This window comes from Mustela putorius, unplaced genomic scaffold, assembly GCF_011764305.1.
Source record: "Mustela putorius furo isolate JIRA1106 unplaced genomic scaffold, ASM1176430v1.1 tig00000151_pilon_pilon_pilon, whole genome shotgun sequence".
NCBI classification, from domain to species: Eukaryota; Metazoa; Chordata; class Mammalia; order Carnivora; family Mustelidae; genus Mustela; species Mustela putorius.
In genome coordinates this window covers 2,579,913-2,600,149 of record NW_025421296.1, presented here as the reverse complement: position 1 = coordinate 2,600,149, position 20,237 = coordinate 2,579,913, and the positions used below count along the sequence as shown (strand labels likewise).

Below are 20,237 nucleotides of genomic sequence, written 5' to 3'. Positions count from 1 at the left end.
TCAATAAAAACCCTCACCATTTTTATTGTTGCTATTAAATGTTAATAGGCTTACCTGGAACAAAATTGTAATCTACATAAGTGCAGATACGAAAACATAAAAAGTAAACACTAAAGTTAGAGCTGAGGCAAGTGCAGAGAGGGAACTTTTTCCCCTTACTTTCTAGCAATTTGGGGGGGCTTTGAATATTTCTTTTTTCACTTTGAGTACAGGAATTAGCTCTTACACAGAAATCATACATAATAACTGAAAGCAGGTTTCTTACTAAATACTATATCTAGGCCTTTCTATTTATGATTTCCCCTGCGCCTGGATCTTTCTACGCTGACTCCCCCTCAAATTTTCCCTTTCAGCTTCGGTGTTTTCTGACCACTCTACTTAAAGCTGTAAATGCTTGCCATCCACTGGTCACTCTCTAGTACACTCCTCTCTTTCACTTTCTCCATAGCAGCAATTACTAAAATACATGTCAACATTTTGAAGATACTTACTTATTTTTCAGAGAGTGAGAGAGAAAGAGCATGAGCAGGGGGAGTGGCAGGCAGAAAGAGAAGCATGTTCCCTGCTGGGCAGGAAGCTCGATGTGGGACTCGATCCCAGGACCCCAGGATCATGACCTGAGCCAAAGGCAGACACTTAACTGACTGAGCCACCCAGGCGTCCCATAGCTCAACATTTATTTATCTGTTTAATGACTGCTTCCCTCACTGGGACCTATCCTGTCCTGTTTACCACTGGATTCCTAGCACCAGGAAAACGTACTCAGTTAATGAACGAAAGCACCTGAAAACATGGAGCCACATGAAAGCCTGGAAAATAAAAAAGATATAATCTCAAGGCTTTTTTAAAAAATGCACTTTCAAAACTTAGAGTGATTCTCTTTTAAAATGTAAACTATAATAAAGGAGAAGGGAATTTTTGCATCTGAGGGCTCAGTGATTTTATCTATCTCCTTCAGTGAAGCTCTGGCTAAGTTCATTGAGTATGTCAATGATGAAAAGTTTTTATATAAAAGAATTATCAGATGTTTATAAACAAGACTAAGTCTGATTTCATAAGGGCTTTCTAATATTAATTCTGTCCAATAGAATATGACTTTTTGCTTTGATATTAAAAATCAATGAATAAAGCAAAAGCTAGTAAAATGTGTTAGCAGCATGCAGAACAAAAACTTTCAACTATATCTCTTGTTATACAGTACATCGTCATGTGAAGGTGTAAATTGGAAGAAATGTTGATTGTAACTGATATTGTGAAGCCTTTTATGAGCTTTAAAATAAAGTTCATCTTATGGTGTCAAAAAAAAAAAAGGTTTAAAAATTTGTATTGCCAGAGCTGCGTGGTTAAGATTGTCCTTACTCATTTTTATCCACAATCTTCCCATCCTGCATGTTCTCTCATCACGCCCACTGCCTGGTGTCAACGTTAACTTCTGTCCCCTGGATTCCAGACATCACCCTGGATTGGGTGCTGCCAGCGGAAGACAGGAGGGGAGAAGCCTTCACAGACACGTTCCCTAGGTTAATTAACTTTCTGTGACTCACAGAACAGGATACTTAACCTTCATCATTCTATTTACCATTCCATTTACGGTACAGTGATTACTTACTAAGTAATTTCTCCCAAAGAACTCTCGAATAGAGGCTTCAGTCTTGGCCCAGAGATTTTCTAAAGTTTGATTAAAAAACTGGGGCATCTGGGAGTATACATTTGTCAAAATTCTACCCATGATCTCTGACAAATAAATAAAATCTTAAACAACAACAACAAAAGGACACTTGGGTGACTCAGGTCAGAACCCCAGGGTCCTGTGATCGAGCCCCACATTGGGCTCCCTGCTCAGTGGGGAGCCTGTTTTTCCTTCTGTCTGCTGCTCCCCCCGCTTATGCTGTCTCTCTCTGGCAAATAAAGAAATAAATCTTAAAAAAAAAAAACAAAACTATCTGTGAAATGTATACATTTTACTATTGCATATAAGTGATCTCACAATAACATTGCTTTTTAAAAGAAGTTGTGATGTGGGGCACCTGGGTGGCTCAGTTGGTTAAGTGCCTGACTCCTGATTTCAGCTTAGGTCATGATCTTAGGGTTGTTCGATCGAGGCCTGAATCAGGCTCCACACTTAGTGGGTAGTCTACCTCGGACACTCTCTCCCTCTTCTTTGCCCTCTGCCCCTCCCCCCCAACAGGTATGCATGTGCACTCACTCTAAAATAAATGAATCTTTAAAAAAGTCATGATGAGGAGCACCTGGGTGGCTCGGTCATTAAGCATCTGCCTTCGGCTCAGGTCATGATCCCAGAGTCCTGGGATCGAGCCCTGAATTGGGCTCTCTGAACAGCAGGAAACCCGCTACTCCCTCTCCCATTCCCCCTGCTTGTGTTTCCTCTCTTGCCGTGTGTGTCTCTTTCTCTCAAATAAATAAATAAATAAATAAATAAAATCTTTTTAAAAATAAATAAAGTCATGATGTGTATCCTTTTAAAAACTAAGGTTCACATATTCCACAATCTCTTCAAAAATCAGAAGACTGTCAACCACAGAGCTATATTCTCAAAGTTGGCATCAACTAGCACAAACTGGTTTGGTCAGGCTGCTTTCCTTTCTAACATCTAGGCAGAATTTGGATCCCAGGCGAGAGGAGTTTATAAGCAGAGTTTAGAGTAAGCAAGCATAATTTCAGAACCCTCAGGGGTAGGAAACGTCCACGGGCAAATGTGGCTTTCTGTTATCGTCTTCAGTCAGTGATTCCCTCATCTGTAGCTCCAACAGATTCTCTCCTGTGCTCCAGAGTCTTTGATCCAACTATCATATCTCCATTTGGATATCACACAAAGATGCTTAATTCCACATATCCAAAATGGAACTCATCATTTCTACCAGCCTTAACCCCCAAAACTTGCTCCCTTTCTACACTCTTTCTCTCAACAGACTTCCACCTTCTACTCTGCTGCCCCCTGTGGTCTTCATCGACTCTTCTCCCTATTTCACTCCCCCATGTGCACGCAGACACTATAACCTAGGCACTTGAACTCCCGAGAGACCTTACAGACCACCCACCTCTCTCCTTCCCCAAGGCTACCTGTTCTAGCTTGGGCTGCCAGACTCATTCATGGTGCATTGAAATGAAACAGCTCCTGACAGGCCTCTGTTTTCCACAACCACGAGGGGTTTCTAGAGTCTCCGGTTTCCCTTCTGTAGCTCCCCATTCATTCACTGACCTGGACTAACGCTGTCCAGCCTTCATGGAGCTCACAAGGAGCTTGGTGTAAGTGCCAGTGTCTTAAGACAGCCCTGGGGGGACAGGGGGTTCCTAGGATCTGGACCTTGCCTGGACTTCAGCCTCGCCCTCTACAATCACCCAGTTCTCCAGCTGCTGCACTTATAAATATAACCACGGTGGCAAATGTTATCCAGGCAGATCTCTTTCTTGTGAAGAAAGACTCTCACTTTGAGTCAAATCACTAATTTAAGGAAAAGTATTTGAAAGTTAAGCCAGAGGAAGTTTTCTAAGGATTTTCACCCACTGGAAATGTCAGCACCTTACCTTAGGTTCTTTTAAGTAACAGTGCATGGCCTGAGTAACATCTGCAGCGTGGACTGCATTGTGGTAAGGGTTCTGACTGTGGTAATCCTCTTGAATCATAACTGCATCAAAGACAAAAGACCCCAGATTTCACTGTAGCTGAGAAACATGTACAAGTACAAAAATTATGATGATTTCAAGTTTTCTATTTAAAATTTTCATGTGGCTATCAGCTAACTGTTCAGCTTCAGAGAGATGATAATCACCTCATAACTCACATGCATACCAATGAATCAATACCATTTGACCACTGACTTGTTCAAAACTTTCAGAAGGTACTCATGGCAAAAAAATAAATGTTTTTCTCTCTTAAAATGTGAATCTATCACTGTGCCAAACTTCCCTCTTTTCAATGTAATTTTAAAAGTTTCTCAGCTTAATTAACAAATAGTATAATTCATTCAACACATACTTGTGTCAAGTACTGTTTTAGATTCTAAACAGTTACCAGTGAACAAATATCGATATGAAACTAAAATATGACAGTTACTGGGGGAGTATGAACATGAGCCTACAGGTGCCTCATCAGTGAGGTATGTTCTGGATCTGGGATTAATTTTTCAGTAGTAGGGCTGGACCTTCTGCTAATCCTACTCTCTGTTCAGTATCTGTCATGCTCATGAAAAAGTAGATTAGGATTAGGGTAGAGCTGTCCCCACTGCCATCAGGTCTGTAGTACAGCCCCAACAGCATAACACCCTAATCTACTGGTCACTGAGTCAAGTGAGTCAATTCCACAGTGATAAACCAGGACTCACCAGTGAGAAGGAATGAGCACTGGGATTCTATATTTACTTTAATTCATGTTTTCAAACAATCTTTTCGTTTTTCTTAGTATCCATTTTTCTATGTGTTTTATAATTTATACAATATATAAGTATATTACAGGCATATAAATTATAAATAAATATACATGAGAAGTTTCTCAAAGGCCTAGGTAATGAATTTATCTTCCTTTGGTATTTAAGAGGAAAGAAAATATTATCTTCTTCTTTAAAAGAGTAAGAAATAATCCTCACACTTCTTTTAACATAGTTGGTGAAAAACTTCAACTTTTTTCGTAGCACAGCAGTCCTAAGCAAATATCACCCTACTTGTTTAAACATGTTAAAAATAATCTTTAAAATTTACTGTAAAGAGATTTCTGGGGTCAGAAAAAGAGAACACCTAAATACAACGTACTTGATTTTTTGAAGTCTGAGCTTTCAAACTTTTTAAAAAGGACAGAAACAGTGTCATCTTTGTAATAAAGCAGTGGTCAGTGTAAGAAACCGACTGCAGAAGTGTCCCACCTTCTTCCCTTTGCCCTCCAGCCATGGCTTTGAACCTTCAAAGCTTCCTGGCAGAGAGGTGCTGCTCATCCATCTGATGTGCTTTGGCCAACAGGATGTGGTGGAAGTGACAGAGAGCCAGTGCCGAGACCGGCGGGGTGCAGGGGGTCGTGGGGACACCAGCTCTCTCACGGACACTGGCCACTAATCCTTGAATAAGTTCGGCTTGTTGTCAAATAAATAAATATTTCCTTCTTTTTTGTTTTTATTTTTAAAATTTTTAAAAAGATTTTATTTATTTATTTGACAGACAGTTATCACAAGTAGGCAGAGCAGCAGGCAGAGAGAGAGGAGGAAGCAGGCCCCCCCCCACGCTGAGGAGAAAGCTTGATGCAGGGCTCGATCCCAGGACCCCGGGATCATTACCTGAGCCAAAGGCAGAGGCTTTAACCCACTGAGCCACCCAGGTGCTCCTCTTTTTTGTTTTTAATGTGAATTTATTAAGGTGCCAAACTCCTCTGCCTCCTTTTAATTTAATGGGAGACCATGGCAGCTAAGCCCCAGGAAGCCCAGTGTTCCCCAGCTGAGGTCTCAGGTGAGGTCCCAGGCAAGGCCCAAGGAGTAGCTGGCCTACGGTCAGCTGCGGGATCGTAACTGAGCTCAGCCAGACCACAGGAAGCATTCAGTGACCCCACAGACTCGGAGCTAAATGAATGCATGTCATCTCAAGCCACTAAATTTGGAGTAGCTTGTTATTACTGTTAAGCAGGTTAGAATCACTTACCTAAAAATCTACGAAGTTTCATCATATCTAAATGGAAGTACTCAATTAATCCATGAAGACTAAATAAATGAAAGGTTAAACTTACTAGACTATTTCCTAAAATGAAAGAAGAAGAGATATTAGTAAGAAATAAAGGCTTGCATCATTGCACTGTGCTTCCAAATATGGGTTTTGAATATAAAACATGGGGAGTACCACTTCCCACTTTTTGTCCATATAAAATTTACATCCTTTTATTTTACCAGCTATGAACTTTAAATCTCACATCTCTTTTTTTCCATTCTAAGGGAAAAAAATGGCTTTGTTTCATTTTTCTACAACCAAATAAGATAAGCATTTTTAAACCGATCAATTTTTTGAAAGACACCAAAATAATTACAATCAATAGAAACTTTGAAAACTATCCCACACTAAGCTGAATGTAGCTTCCCAAAGCACCCAAAACAAGGCTGCACTCCCTTCAGCGACCCATGCCTCCACTGAATGAGGACATTTAACTGAATGAGGACATCCAAAGTCAACTGCCTTAGCTGCACTGTGTGTTAGGTGGAGGTTGTGTTTAATCTTCAAGATACAGAGCTAGGGGGAGGGATCAATGGTCTCAAGATCAAAGCTTTGCACCTGACCACTTGACCCCCTCACACTTGTAGCAAGAAATCTGAATAGCACCAAGGGGTGGGGGGCGGGCAGTGGTCACGAAACTAAGCAGAGTTCTATTCTATCACTCTTAAGTTCATGGTCAATACTACACAGCAGTCTTACTATGTTTTTCTAGCAAAATGGTTAATTTACCTCCTCAAATGCCTATTTTCAATGCTCTTCTCCTCTTCTCAAACTTTTTTTAAAAAAGTGTTTATTTATTTATTTGACACAGAGATAGAGAGCAGAAGTAAGCAAAGCGGCAGGCAAAGATAGAGGGAGAGGCAGGCTCTCTGCTGAGCAGGGAGCCTGATGCAGGGCTTGATCCCAGGGTCTTGGGATCCTGACATGAGCCCCTCTCTTCTCAAACTTCTGACATACTTCCCATTCACCACCTCATTCTCAACAGGCTCAGACTTCACAGAAAATGTACAGTTTTCCTTTCCTTTTCAAAGCCAATCTCTCCAACCCCCGTAGAGTTTCTCAGAAACCTTGCTTGGATATCCTACCAACACACCACCCCACATGCCTCGTCCTCCATCCCAGCAAATCAAAATATCCCTCCTCAGTTGCTCCCTATATTGTTCAATAAGCGTGAGCAGTTGGACATGCTCTAGATTTTATCTTTCAAATAATAAATTGTATTTGACTCTCTTGGCTCCCTCCAGTGACACCTTCTCTAGTCCCCTACACAGCTAAATTTTCTGATGCAGTGGGGACTACCTCATCCTCAACTTCCACTCATTTGTCATGACAGCGGAGTCAACACTTGTATAGAAATTACATTTGTATACAAGTTACAGTTAGTTTCCCTTCCAAGATGTGACTCTCCATTTTTGATACCTTTTATTGTGTTTCTCAGGGTTTTGTAGATTTCCTCTAGAAAGACAAATATGTTGTGGCTTAATTAAAAAAATGTAAGTTTTAAAGAGTTATGAGCTTAAAAGTTATTGCCGGCATTTAGACAGTAAGAATAACATTACCATGATCTTAGTGTTCTCTAAGAAATCCATGATTCTTACAAAAATCTATAGAGCACTTAAATACTCCCACATTGCATAGTAATAATACTTATGAAGAATTAGAAAGGACCACTGGGCTAACCTCATTACCCAAAAGTGCCTAAACAACTGTCAACAGAAGCCATGCCTGAGGAAAATAGAAATCAACTGAAAAAGTATCTGAATGAGAAACCCTGGAAAAGATGCAGCTGACCCAAAGATACTCTTTAGAAAACCTGACATATCACCTTTAAATGATATTTCTTTCAAATCTTTTAAAAAACTAAATGTTAAAATGCATTCAAATCCTGATAACACTCTATTGACGGTTTGGAACCATCTGTGAAGAAGTGAGCTGTATTTCTGTTGTTATAGCTGTAAGAACCAACTTTGCCTTGATACTTCACAATGTATGTTCAAGCAAATAATCCAGTTAAAAAAATAGAAGGTACGAATAGATATTTTTCCAAAGAAGACCTATAGGTGGCCAAGAGTTGGATGAAAAGATGCTCAATTATCACTAATCATCAGGGAATGCAAATCAAAACCATAATGAGATGTCACATTACACCCGGCAGAAAAGTTATCAAAAAGACAAGAAATAAAAAGTGTCAGTAAGGATGTGGAGAAAAGGAAACCCTCTTGCTCTGTTGATGGGAAGATAAATTGGGGCAGCCCCTCTGGAGAACAGTAAGAGGATCCTCAAAGAATTACAAAGAGAACTGACATATTACCAATTCCACTTCTGGATATTCATCCCAAGAAAAGGAAACACTAATTCAAAAAGATATATGCATCCCTATGTTCAGTGCAGCATTATTTACAACAACAAGTTACGGAAGCAACCTAAGAGTCCACAGACAGATGAATGGATGAAGACGATGTGGTATACATATATAAAGGAATATTATTCGGCCATGAAAATGAAGGAAATCTTGCCACTTGCAACAACATGGATTAATTTTATGGACATTAAGCTGAGTGAAGTAAGTCAGACAGAGAAAGACAAACGCCACATGATCTAACTTGTATGTGCAATCTTTTTTTTTTTTTTAAAGATTTTATTTATTTATTTGACAGATCACAAGTAGGCAGAGAGGCAGGCAGAGAGAGGAAGGGAAGCAGGCTCCCTGCTGAGCAGAGAGCCCGATGCGAGGCTCGATCCCAGGACCCTGGGACCATGACCTGAGCCGAAAGCAGAGGCTTTAACCCACTGAGCCACCCAGGTGCCCCTGTATGTGCAATCTTAAACAAAAAGCCAAGATAGAATAAATTGGTGGTTGTTGGAGTCAAGGGTTGGTAATGTTGAGAAAGTGAGTGAGGGGTCAAAAGGTACAAATCTCCAGCTAGAAAATAAGTCTGGGGGATGCTATGTACAGCATGGTGACTATAATTAATGATACTGTATTGTAGGGGTGCCTTGGTGCCTCAGTCAGTTAAGTGTCTGACTCTTGATCTCAGCTCAAGTCTTGATCACAGGGTTATGACTTCAAGCTCTGTGTTGGCCTCCAAGCTGGGTATGGAGCTTACTTAAAACAATAAAATAAAGATACTGTATTACATATTTGGAAATTGCTAAGAGAGGAGACCTTAAAAGTTATCACAAGAAAAAAATTGTAACTATGTACAGTGATAGATGTTAAAGACTTTCTATAATTGTTTTAAATATATACATATATTAAAGCATTACACTGTATACGTCAAGCTAATATAATGTTATGTATGTCAGTTGTATCTCAATTTAAAAAATGGGCAGGAGTTTCTGAAAATGGCGGAGTAGTAGAATCCTGAGATCACCTCTTACAAAGAATACACCAAAAGCAAGTACACACAGAGCAAGCCTCTGAGAACGACCTGAAGACTAGCAGAATAGCTTTTCCACAGCTAAAGATAAAAAGAAAAAGCCATATTGTGAGGGGTAGGAGAAGCAGAGATGTGGGCTGGTCAGAACCCACACCCCCAGCTTGGTGACCCACAAGCAGGAGGAATATCATAGGTGTAGTGATCCTCCCTGAGAAGTGAAGGGTTCAAGCACCACATCAGGCAACCCCTGCCCTGGGGATCTGCACCAGGAAGACAGTCCTCCACAACCTCTGGCTCTACAGCAGGTTGTAGGTCCCAAAGCTTTGAAAATCAACAAAGCTTAACTCCAGGAGAGCTGCAGGGCTATCTGAAGCCAAGATTCCACTCTTAAAGGGCCTGCACACAAACTCACTTGAGTGCTTGGGCCATACATTATGCAGTAGGGTCAGGGATCTGCGGGTACTTTCTCCAGGAATGAAAGCATTTTTCTTGTCCTCCTCCTGTCTAGCCAGCCTGATGCTGGTGGACACCAGTTCTGACACTATGATAACACTGCTCACCCTGGCCAGGTGTTCCCCTGTGTACCTGTCCGGTTCAACCTACCCAGCACAGAGAATACCCCTCCAATGTGGCTCCCATCCTGTTGTACATAGCAGGCAGCCTTAACTGGGATTGGTATCTGTCCCTCACAAAGTGACTACTGTCCTGCCACACTCAGTGAATGGCCTCAGCTGGGACTGGCATCCCACCAAAGTGGTCCCTCCCCTACAGTCACAGCCAGCCACACTGGGGGCTAGCCCTGCTCCCCAACTAGTCCCAGGGTCCAGCCACAAAAGGCGGCACATATAGCCCACACAGGGGAAAACCCTGGAGCTCCTGCTTATAGTGACCTGCAGGTAATGCACTAATGGGCCCCACAAGATGTCTTCTACATAAGGCCACATGTTCAATACCAGGAGACACAGCTGATTTATCTAATATATACAAGCAAAAACAGGGAAAGGAAGAGAGCAACATGTTTCAAATGACAGAACAAGACAAAACCTCAAAAAAAAAAAAAATTCTAAATGAAATGAAATTAAGCAGTCTACCTCACGAAGACTTCAAAGTAATGGTCATAAAGATGCTCACCAAACTTGAGAGATAAGTGGATGAACTCAGTGACAATTTCAACAGAGACAGAAAATATAAAAAAGAACGTATCAGAGCTGAAGATACATTAAAATGAAAAATTCAGTAGAGGGAATCAATAGCAGATTGGATGAAACAGAAGAACAGATCAGTGATGTGGAATTCAGGGTAGTAGACACCATTTAAACTGAACAGCAATAATGAAAAAAAATTAAAAATGAGAAAGGTTTCAGGGACCTCTGGGACAATATCAAGCATACTAATATTCATATTATAAGGGTCCCAGAAGGAGAAAACAGAAAGGGAAGGGGCAAAAAACTTATTTGAAAAAATAACAGTTGAAAACTTCCCTAACTTGGGGGAAGAAAATGGACATCTAGGTCCAGGATGCACAGAGAGTCCCAAACAAGATGAGCCCAAGGAAGTCCCACATCATGACAAATAATTAAAATGTCAAAAATTAAAGATGAAGAGAGAATCTTAAAAACAGCAAGAGAACAGCAACTAGTTATGAACAAATGGAACGCCATAAAACTGATTTTTCAGCAGAAACTTTGCAGGCCAGAACAGAATGGCATGATATATTCAAAGTACTGAGAGGAAAAAACCTATAAAGAAGAATACTCTACCCAGCAAGGACATCATTCAGAATTGAGGGAGAGATAAAGTTTCCCAAACAAAAGTTAAAGAAGTTCATCACCACTAAACAGGCCTTGTAAGAAATGTTAACGGGATTTCTTTGAGCAGAAAGAAAAGGTCAAAAATAGAAGAAAATTATGAAGAAAAAAAGTCTTACTAGTAAAAGCAAAAATGGTAAAGGTAGTGGACCTGCCACATATAAAGCTTATATTAAGGTTAAAAATCAAAAATAGTAAAAATCAACTGTATCTACAGGATTTACTTAGGAAATACATACAATATGACATTAAAGAAACAAAATGTCATGGGGGGAGTAGAAATGTAGTTCTTTTAGAATGTGTTCAAACTTAAGTGACTGTCATCTTAAAACAGACTGCTGTATACATGAGGTGTTATATATGGTAACCAGGAGCCAAAAACCTCTAAGAGATACACAGAAAATAAAAAGGAATAAAAACACAACACTAAAGAAAGTAATCAAACCAAAGGGAAGACAGCAACAGAAGAAAACTGAGAACTATAAAACAACAAGAAAACAACAAAATGGCAATATATACCTATTAACAATTACTTCAAATGTGGATGGACCAAATGTTCCAATCAAATGACACAGGGTGACTCAATGGATAAAAAATCAAGACCAACCTATAAACAGCCTGCAAGAGGCTCATTTAAGACCTGAAGACATATATAAACTGGAAGTCAAGAGATAGAAAAAATACACAAGGAAAAAAAAAAAGAGAGAGAAAAAATATTCCATGAAAACACAAATGAAAAAATGCTTGGGTAGCAATACTTATATCAGACAAAAGAGTAAACTTAAAAAGAAAACCTCTAACAAGTGACAAGAAAGGAATGAAGAATAAGAAAAAAGAAACATAATGATGAAGGGATCAATCCAACAAAAGGATAAAAAGAAATGGTAAATATCTATGCATCCAACATAGAAGGACCTAAATATACAAAGCAAATATAAACAGACATCAAGGGAGAAACTAACAGTAATACAATATTAGTAGGGGACTTTAATACCCCTCACTTAATATCAGTAGATGGGTCATCCAGACAGAAATCAATAAGGAACAGTGATCTTAAATGATACCTTAGACCACATGGACTGAATGTATATATATACACAGAACATTCCATCTAAAAACAGCAGAATACACCTCTTCTGAGGTGAACACATTGTATTCTCCAGGACAGATCACATGTCAGGCCACATGTCAGGCCACAAGTCTCAGTAAATGTAAGAACACTGACATCATACCAAGTATCTTTTCCAATCACAACAGTACGAAACTAGATTACAAAACAAAAACAAAAACAAAACAAAACAAAACAAAACCTGGGGAAAAAACAAACATGTGGAGGCTAAGCAACATGTTAAAAAACAGCCAAGGGGTAAAAGAAAAACATTAAGAGAAATTCAAACATACCTTGAGTCAAATGAAAATGAAAATACAATGTTTCGAAATAGGAGACACAGCAAAAGCAGTACTAAGAGGGAAGTTCAGAGTGATAAAACATACCAAAAGCACTAAGAAAATTATCAAGGAAACCATCTAAGCTTACAGTTAAAGGAACAAGAAAAAGGAAAAAACAAAGCCCAAAGTTAATAAAATGAAGGAGATAATAAAGATCATAGTGGAAATAAATGAAATGGGACTTTAAAAATAATAGAAAAGATCAATAAACCTGAGAGTTGATTCTTTGAAATGATAAATAAAGTTGATAAAACTTTGGCCAGGTTCATCAAGAAAAAAAGAGACAGGACTCAAGTAAGTACTATCAGAAATGAAAGAGAAGAAGATACAATAGACACCACCACAATACAGATTTTAGGAGACTAAAAAAACAAGCATATGCCAAAAAACTGGACAACCTAGAAGAAATGGATAAATTCCTAGACACATTTAATCTTCTAAGACTAAATCACAAAGAAACAGGAAATCTGAACAGTCTAATTATTAGCAATAAAATGAATTGGGAATCAAAAACCCCCCAACTAATGAGTCCAGGACCAGACGGTTTCACAGAATTCCACCAAGCATTCAGAGAAAAGGAAGTACCTATCCTTCTCAAACTATTTAAAAAAATTAAGAGGAAGGAATGTTTCTGTACCAGGCCAGCATTACCCTGACACCAAAATCAGACAGACACTACAAAAAAAGAAAACTACAGTCTAATATTCTTGATGAACATATATGCAAAACACTCAACCAAATACTACCAAACCGAACTCAACAATATATTAAAAGCATTACATACTACGATCAGTGTTTTATTCCAGAATGTAAGGATGGTTCAACATTGCAAATGAATCAACATGATACATCACATTAACAAAATAAAGGATAAAAATCACATTATCCTCTCAATAGATGCACGGAAACCATTAGAAAAATTCAACATCCATTTATGATAACTCTCAAAAAATGGGTATAGAGGGAACATACCTCAATATAAAAAAGACCAAACACGACAAACCCACAAATAACATCACAGTCAATGGTGAAAAGCTGAAAGCTTTCCCTGTAAGATCAGGAACAACAAAAAAAGAATCCCCACACTTGCCACTTTCATTCAGTACCGTGCTGGAAGTAGGGATCACAGCAATCAGACAAGAAAAAAAAAATATATATATATATATAAAGGCATCTAGGTTGTGAAGGAATAAGGCCATAACACAGGCTTGGCAACAAAGGTCCCTCACATACCAGACAGATTTCGGGGTGACAAATCATATCTTGCTATTTCACACATAATCTCTCATTCCTATAAAAGGAATGTACTCTACCAGATGGCAAGTACTTTATTGCTTGCTGTGGGCAAGCTGGGGCCATTTGTCTTTGCGGGAATCACTGAGTTTTGCCACTTCCCCGACCTCCCCACAATGTCCTCTGGTGAAATGCCCAGAGTAAGGAATACAGAAAGCACTGGATCAATAAACAAGACAGGAAAACTATATACTTGGATACCATATACATGTGTCATCCAGAATTCATTTCAGGCTAAGCGGTTTTAAAAGCAAAGCACTTCCAATTAAATTGTGAAGATTAAAAAAACTCTTTCTTTGGCCCATTTGCTTCTCAATAATCTCTCTTCATGGACAGCATTCCTATAACTTTTCGGTGGCTGTATTTAACTGAATATGAATATCACCATCTGTAAAATCATAGGTGGGTAGCTAACTCCTAACAATCAATCTTAAGAAGAAACCATCTGGCCAACTCCACAAAAAGTAACAAGATGATTAAAGTGAAAGCAAAGTATTAAATTAACTAATGTAGCTAGTGGCTATTCTGCCCATCCCACACACTGTCAACCTCACTCTACTTTTATCACCAAGATCCCTAACAAGCAGGATATGTGCTTTTTAGAAATAAAATTTAGAGAACAATCACTTATTTCGATGAGTGACAAGTGTCCCAGTAGACTAATAATAGGCTATGAGCTATTACAGTTTATATAAGGCTAAATTTTGAAGGTGCTAAGGGTGGCAGTATTTTATTTACGTTTATCTTGAGATAACAACTGAAATAATATTCATATTAAGTTAGAAAAAAAGGTATTTCCTATATCTTAGAAGATAAGTCAACTGATACTTTACTGCACATAATATTTAAAAAAAAGAAGTACAACTGTGTGAAAGATAATAGAGAATTTTCTGTGTGGACATACCAAAGTGGGGGCAGGGAGAGGAACAGAAGAGTCACCAAAGGGCAAAAGGGAGGTGGAAGAGAAACAGAAAAGGAAAGGAAAAAGGGGGGTGGGGCAAGGAAGCGGGAAAGAGGTAAGAAGATAAGACAGAGTTCATGGTCTTTATCGTTTTACCCAGAATAGTCAAATTTATTTTCTGTCAAAAGTGTACAGACAAACAGAAGGTGATTACAAAGCTATTTTCACCTTACATGGCCATACATATTATAGGGAATAACATAGTAATTCTAAAAAACTAGATCCTCTTTGATTCTCAAGATGAATAAAGTTGTATCTCCTTGACCATTTTCTATGTCTTCCTTATGAAATGAACTTCACTCCAAAGTAAATTAAGAAAAAAAAAATGGTGATGTTGAAGTATATCGTAGTGAACTACAGAGCCGTTACTTCATCCTAAACACTCAGAAGTGACTTTCTCTCAGTGCACTTCCAACTCTGCTTCACTTACTAAAAAGATGCTTAGACAGGGACAAAGTCCAGTTGAACAACATGTACCATTTTTTTTTTTAAGATTTTATTTATTTATTTATTTGTCAGAGAGAGAGCAAGAGCGAGCACAGGCAGACAGAGTGGAAGGCAGAGTCAGAGAGGGAGAAGCAGACTCCCTGCGGAGCAAGGAGCCCGATGTGGGACTCGATCCCAGGACGCTGGGATCATGACCTGAGCCGAAGGCAGCTGCTTAACCAACTGAGCCACCCAGGCGTCCCCAACATGTACCATTTTTTATGCGAAAAATTTTATCCTAAATAAAAATGATTCCCAAAGGGAATCCTTTTCCTGTTCCCAAAGAGAATAAGAAAATAGGACACCTACCCCTAAAATAAAACAAAACACAGGAGGGGGTAAACAAATTAGAATCACCTAGTGTTTTCAGATCACTCATATTCTATAGATTCTGATAAGACTCCAAAGAAGCTACAAGCTCATCCCCATTCAACCATGGAGAAGCAGTGTCAGAGGGAACCACTGATTAGAATAAATCCTCTCTCTCAAGTGTTCACAGAAAGAAAAGCCCGAGGACCACAAAGTCAGAAGAAAGGATATCTTTCAAAATGTCATTAATCTACCACATATCTGTGGCTATCAAAGCTGGAATACAGTATGAGAAGATTCACTGTAAATAGCCACAATCCAAAAGAAACCAAAACAGAAAAATAAAGAACATAATGAGGTAATAATTTCACTTTGGGTTATCCATAATAGTAACATGAATTAGGGTGATGATTATAACTTTTGATTACTGCTAAGAGGAATGAAAAAATAAAACGATGACAGCGATTCTCTGGCTTAGAGATCAGTAACTAAGAAAAGGGACAAAATGGTGTTCTTCTGCCAGCAGAGGGCTCACGACCAACAAAAGCAACGGGCCTATACCATCAAGGCAGCAGTCTAGAGTACACAGTAATTTGAGTCAAATTCTTCACTTACCATTTGTTAGTCTATCAAATAGAAAGATATCAAAATTCCAATTTCCAACTTTTTCCAGCATACACTGAAATGAAAACCAAACATTCCTACTGTAATTTAATTTCAATAACAGTCTGTCTCTTGTAGATAGCCCATAGAGCAGTTAGTGAAAATGGAAAGTGATCTGAGAAATGCTAAGTATCATTTTCTTTTTAATCATGACATTTCCAGCTGACTCTAAAAACTATCCAAATGTATGCTTCATTTGGAAAACCAAATATTATTTTGCTTTCCAAGTAATGAATGTACAGGTAAGGTTAATGCTTTTTTCAACTCACTCCCATGAACTTTTCAAGAATTTTAATTTAATACCACGGAAGTGTGGTTCATACACTGCATGGGTCTAGAAACTAGATTTTAAAAGTCTAGTAAAAATAAGTTACAATAGCTGAGTACTTAATATATTCCATGCTGTTAAAAGTGCTAGTTCTCTTTTAATATTCGTATCAACACTGTGAAGACGGCACTGTTTTCAATATTCATTTACAGATGGAGAAACAAGCTAAAAGTAACTGCCTTGAGCAGCTAGAAAGTAACAGAGCTGCGATCGAAAATCAGGTGGTCTAACTCTGAAAATGAGGCACTTGACATCTATTTTACACTATGCTTAAATTATTGGTTAGTCATTTTCTTAAAAAACACTCCCAACTTGCAGGCACTCATTTATATTCTTTAACTATCCTTATACAATAAGTAATAGCATTTACTACATTTATTTTTAAGGTGATGTGTATTTCAATTAAACAAATCCCGTAACAACCCCAAAATGAAATTGATTGAATTTTTTAAACCATATATTTGTAACCTGAAACTTTTATGGAAAGTTCACCATTGTATATATTTATGAATAAACTGACATAAATAATACTAATATATTACCGGTAGAAACTATTTACATATCATACAATCATACACAGATCAATATTCTCATTTTAAAAAGAAGAACATGTAAATTTTTCAAATTCAAAGAAAGCATGAACACCTTCTATTAATTTCCTTCATCAAATCAGGAAGCAATCTTTTTGCTTTAAATGTAATCATAAAGAAGATGCCTTCGCCCTATGTAGATACACACACTTGGAAAATCTGGCCTATATATATTAAATCAAAAAATGATTTTTAAAAACACTAGAAACATAAGATTATTAAAAAACCCTCACTTGGTCAAAACCAAGTTGCTCAGAGCTTCACCTCATTAAGACATTTCTTTTAAACTGTGGAAATAGAAAATAATGCTTATAATCACTGGATTTAATTAGAAAACCCAAGGAATAGCACAGAGGACCACAGGGGCAGGGAGGGAAAACTGAATGGGAAGAAATCAGAAAGGGAGACAAACCACGAGAGACTCTGGACTCTGGGAACCAAACCAAGGGTTACAGAAGGGCAGAGGGTGGAGGGATGGGGTAACCGGGTGATGGGTATTAGGGAGGGCACATGTGGAGATGAGCACTGGGTGTTTTACACAACTAATGAATTGCTAATGATGTACTATATGCTGGATAACTGAACATGATAATAAAAAAAGAATTTTCTTAATAAAATAAAATAGGAATAAGATTTAAAAAAAAAAAAAGAAAGAAAAGAAAAAAACAAAATGTATAAATCCTCAAATAGCTCAGTGATGGAAGAGACTCTGAAAAGTAATCTGACTGAAAGTCGTGAGGCCTGGGTATACCTCTAGCCAGGAGGCAACCTCAAACTGGTCTCTGATGCTCTTCAGGCCACAGAGTCCTTGCCTACAGAATAGTTTAATTTAGTCTAATTTCTAGAACAGCTATAATATTCTTCTCAGAGTTAAGAATCTGTGTGATTGCATAGTTTAATGCCCTACTGAGCTACTTGTTAATGTTATAATAAATGAAAACATTTTCACTATTTTAGTAACTTAGAGAAATTTCCCTTGCTCTGTAATACCTACTTACAAAATAAACATGTGCTCTAAAGGAAAAAACCTGAAAAATGGGCTTAAGTGATTTTTGCATACAAAGAGAGGTTCTAATAATTCAATACCACATGGTGGGGAAGGCTTCATTAAACTTATCAAAAATTAATGTTTTCTTGAAAAAGCAATACACACCTTGGCTTGTCCATTATAATCATCATCTAAAATGTTGAGAGAATTTGAAACAGTAGTACCACGAAAAAAGCGTGAAGATCTAAGATACCGCTGGAAACTTAGCAACCTTCTGATATTCCTTGCAGACACAGAAACTTCGATTTCAGATTGAGCTGAAATAGAAGAAGTAAAAGGTGAGTAAAGCAAGTCAAAACTGTGCATACACTATCTTTGTATCACCCCTTTCTAGTTATATATAAATAAAAATAACTCATTATACCACATTTCTGGGAGAGAAGAAATACTTTATATTTTCAACTAAAGAACTAGGAATGAAGGGGTAAATGGTCAATTTTGACAGTACTTAGCTAATAATGAGTGTGACTGGATTAATAATCAGATTTATTTTTTTTAAAACTCTGAAGAATTATTAACCTCTCATTCCATTGCTTGAGTATACTATATAAACTTTATGGAGCAGAAAGATAAAACCTTGTTTATCTATCCTTCATAGTGAGGAGCCAGGTCCCAAGTTTAATCCTCATGAGGTATCATTTCAAATACTAAGATAATTTTACTTAGAGGAAAAGGAGATGGGCTGGAGAAATAAGTAATTTCTAGTCTATAAGAGTTCTACAGAATAGGAACCAAAATCCTGTAAGATAGAAAAGCTCAAGAAGGAGCAAGTCTGACACAACCATTTTTCCCCCTCTAGTTTTAGAACAAACCAGAGTGTTTCCTTAACCAGATGAAGTAATGGACTTGGGTTAAAAGCCACCTCCCAGGGAACACATGTTATCTTCAAACTCTAGAATCAAACTAAATTCAGTGAAATGTTCATAAAATAAAACACATGAAAATGGGGACTAATGATCAACAACTCATCACCTCTCATCTTAACTTCTATTAGATTAAAATCACCATGTAGAATAGTAGGTAATCAAACATACTCTCCCTTGTGTGTCCAGTCACTATCTAACTCCTTTATTAACCTCTAGTACTTCTGTTTTCCTATCTATAAAATAATGGCAAGAATATCTAATTCAAATGGTGCTAGATTAAATGAGATAATGTATACATGAGGTAGATATGTAATAGGTTTTAAGTAAATGGCTGCAGTGTAGAAGATGATAAAAATTGATGTTGAAGCCACTTTATGCTTCCAGGTAATTATCCTAAGTTCCCAGTCTATTCATGTTGCTCTAAATATAAGTATCTACCAATTCCTCATCATCTTAAAATAAACTCCATCTCCTTATTCTGGAAGAAAAGGTTTCATTCATGCTCCAGGTTCTAGCTCTCTTCAGATTTGACTCAGATTTGATTATAACTGCTTATTTACCTGTCTCCAATAAATGATGACCTCCAATGTAGGCAAGAACTCTTCAGCTCTTTATTCCAAAGCCTAATAATAGCACCAGGTAGATATGTGAAAAATATACTAAATAAATGCATCCTATTTTTGAAATACCTGATGAGTTTTCAGATTCCCATATACTCACATAAGCCAGAAACAAAATAATATACGCTCTTATGTACATATTTCACAATGTATTCATTTTTCATTCCACCAAATCTAAAATAGAAAGTATCTACAACAACTGTGGAATCAAATTCCTGGTCTTTATCAATGTAACTTACAGTAAAAGGACTGGAACCAAAATGGTAAAACTATTAATATCAAGTGATAATGTCCAAGTAGAATTAGCAAGTTTGAGGAAATTAAGGTAGACTAAATTCTGTGAAAACAATGTTCCCAAGTGCTTTGCAAAAAGTTCCTCATCTAGTCCTTAGTAATCTCAAAAGATAAATATTATCCTTCACTTTACACATGAAAACACTGAATCAACAAGAGATTAAGTAACTCGCCCAAGGTCACACAGCCAATACAGGATGCAAGTGGATTTTAAAACACAGAACTGTTTGCTTATAAAGCCTATGTCCACATTATGACTCCTAAGTTTTTATATCTCTACAGTATTATTTATTGATTATTAATTGTAAAAATTTTGTGTATAAAATTATTCAAAACTGTGTTTACTTAGACGAAAGCATGCAGAAAAAGAAACAGAGGGGAAAAATGCTATTGTATAAGAATTTATGCCTGATATGATCCTTCTAGTCCTATTCTTAGA

General features: G+C 37.7%; 1 protein-coding gene across 6 annotated transcripts in view; it reads right to left on the bottom strand.

The window, feature by feature from the left end:
- PDE7A (phosphodiesterase 7A) overlaps window positions 1-20,237 on the bottom strand; it is a 115,543-nt gene that overhangs the window by 9,872 nt on the left and 85,434 nt on the right. For all 6 annotated transcript variants that reach the window (XR_006605481.1, XR_006605482.1, XM_045075733.1 and 3 more), the window contains exons 4-7: window positions 18,124-18,275; window positions 16,005-16,068; window positions 5,641-5,736; window positions 3,547-3,647 (exon numbers count right to left, since the gene is read on the bottom strand). Coding sequence is in view for 4 of the 6 variants with exons in the window: in XM_045075733.1 (XP_044931668.1) it covers window positions 3,547-3,647; window positions 5,641-5,736; window positions 16,005-16,068; window positions 18,124-18,275 (413 nt within the window). In the remaining 2 variants the exon portion in view is untranslated. The remainder of the gene's footprint in view (window positions 1-3,546; window positions 3,648-5,640; window positions 5,737-16,004; window positions 16,069-18,123; window positions 18,276-20,237) is intronic.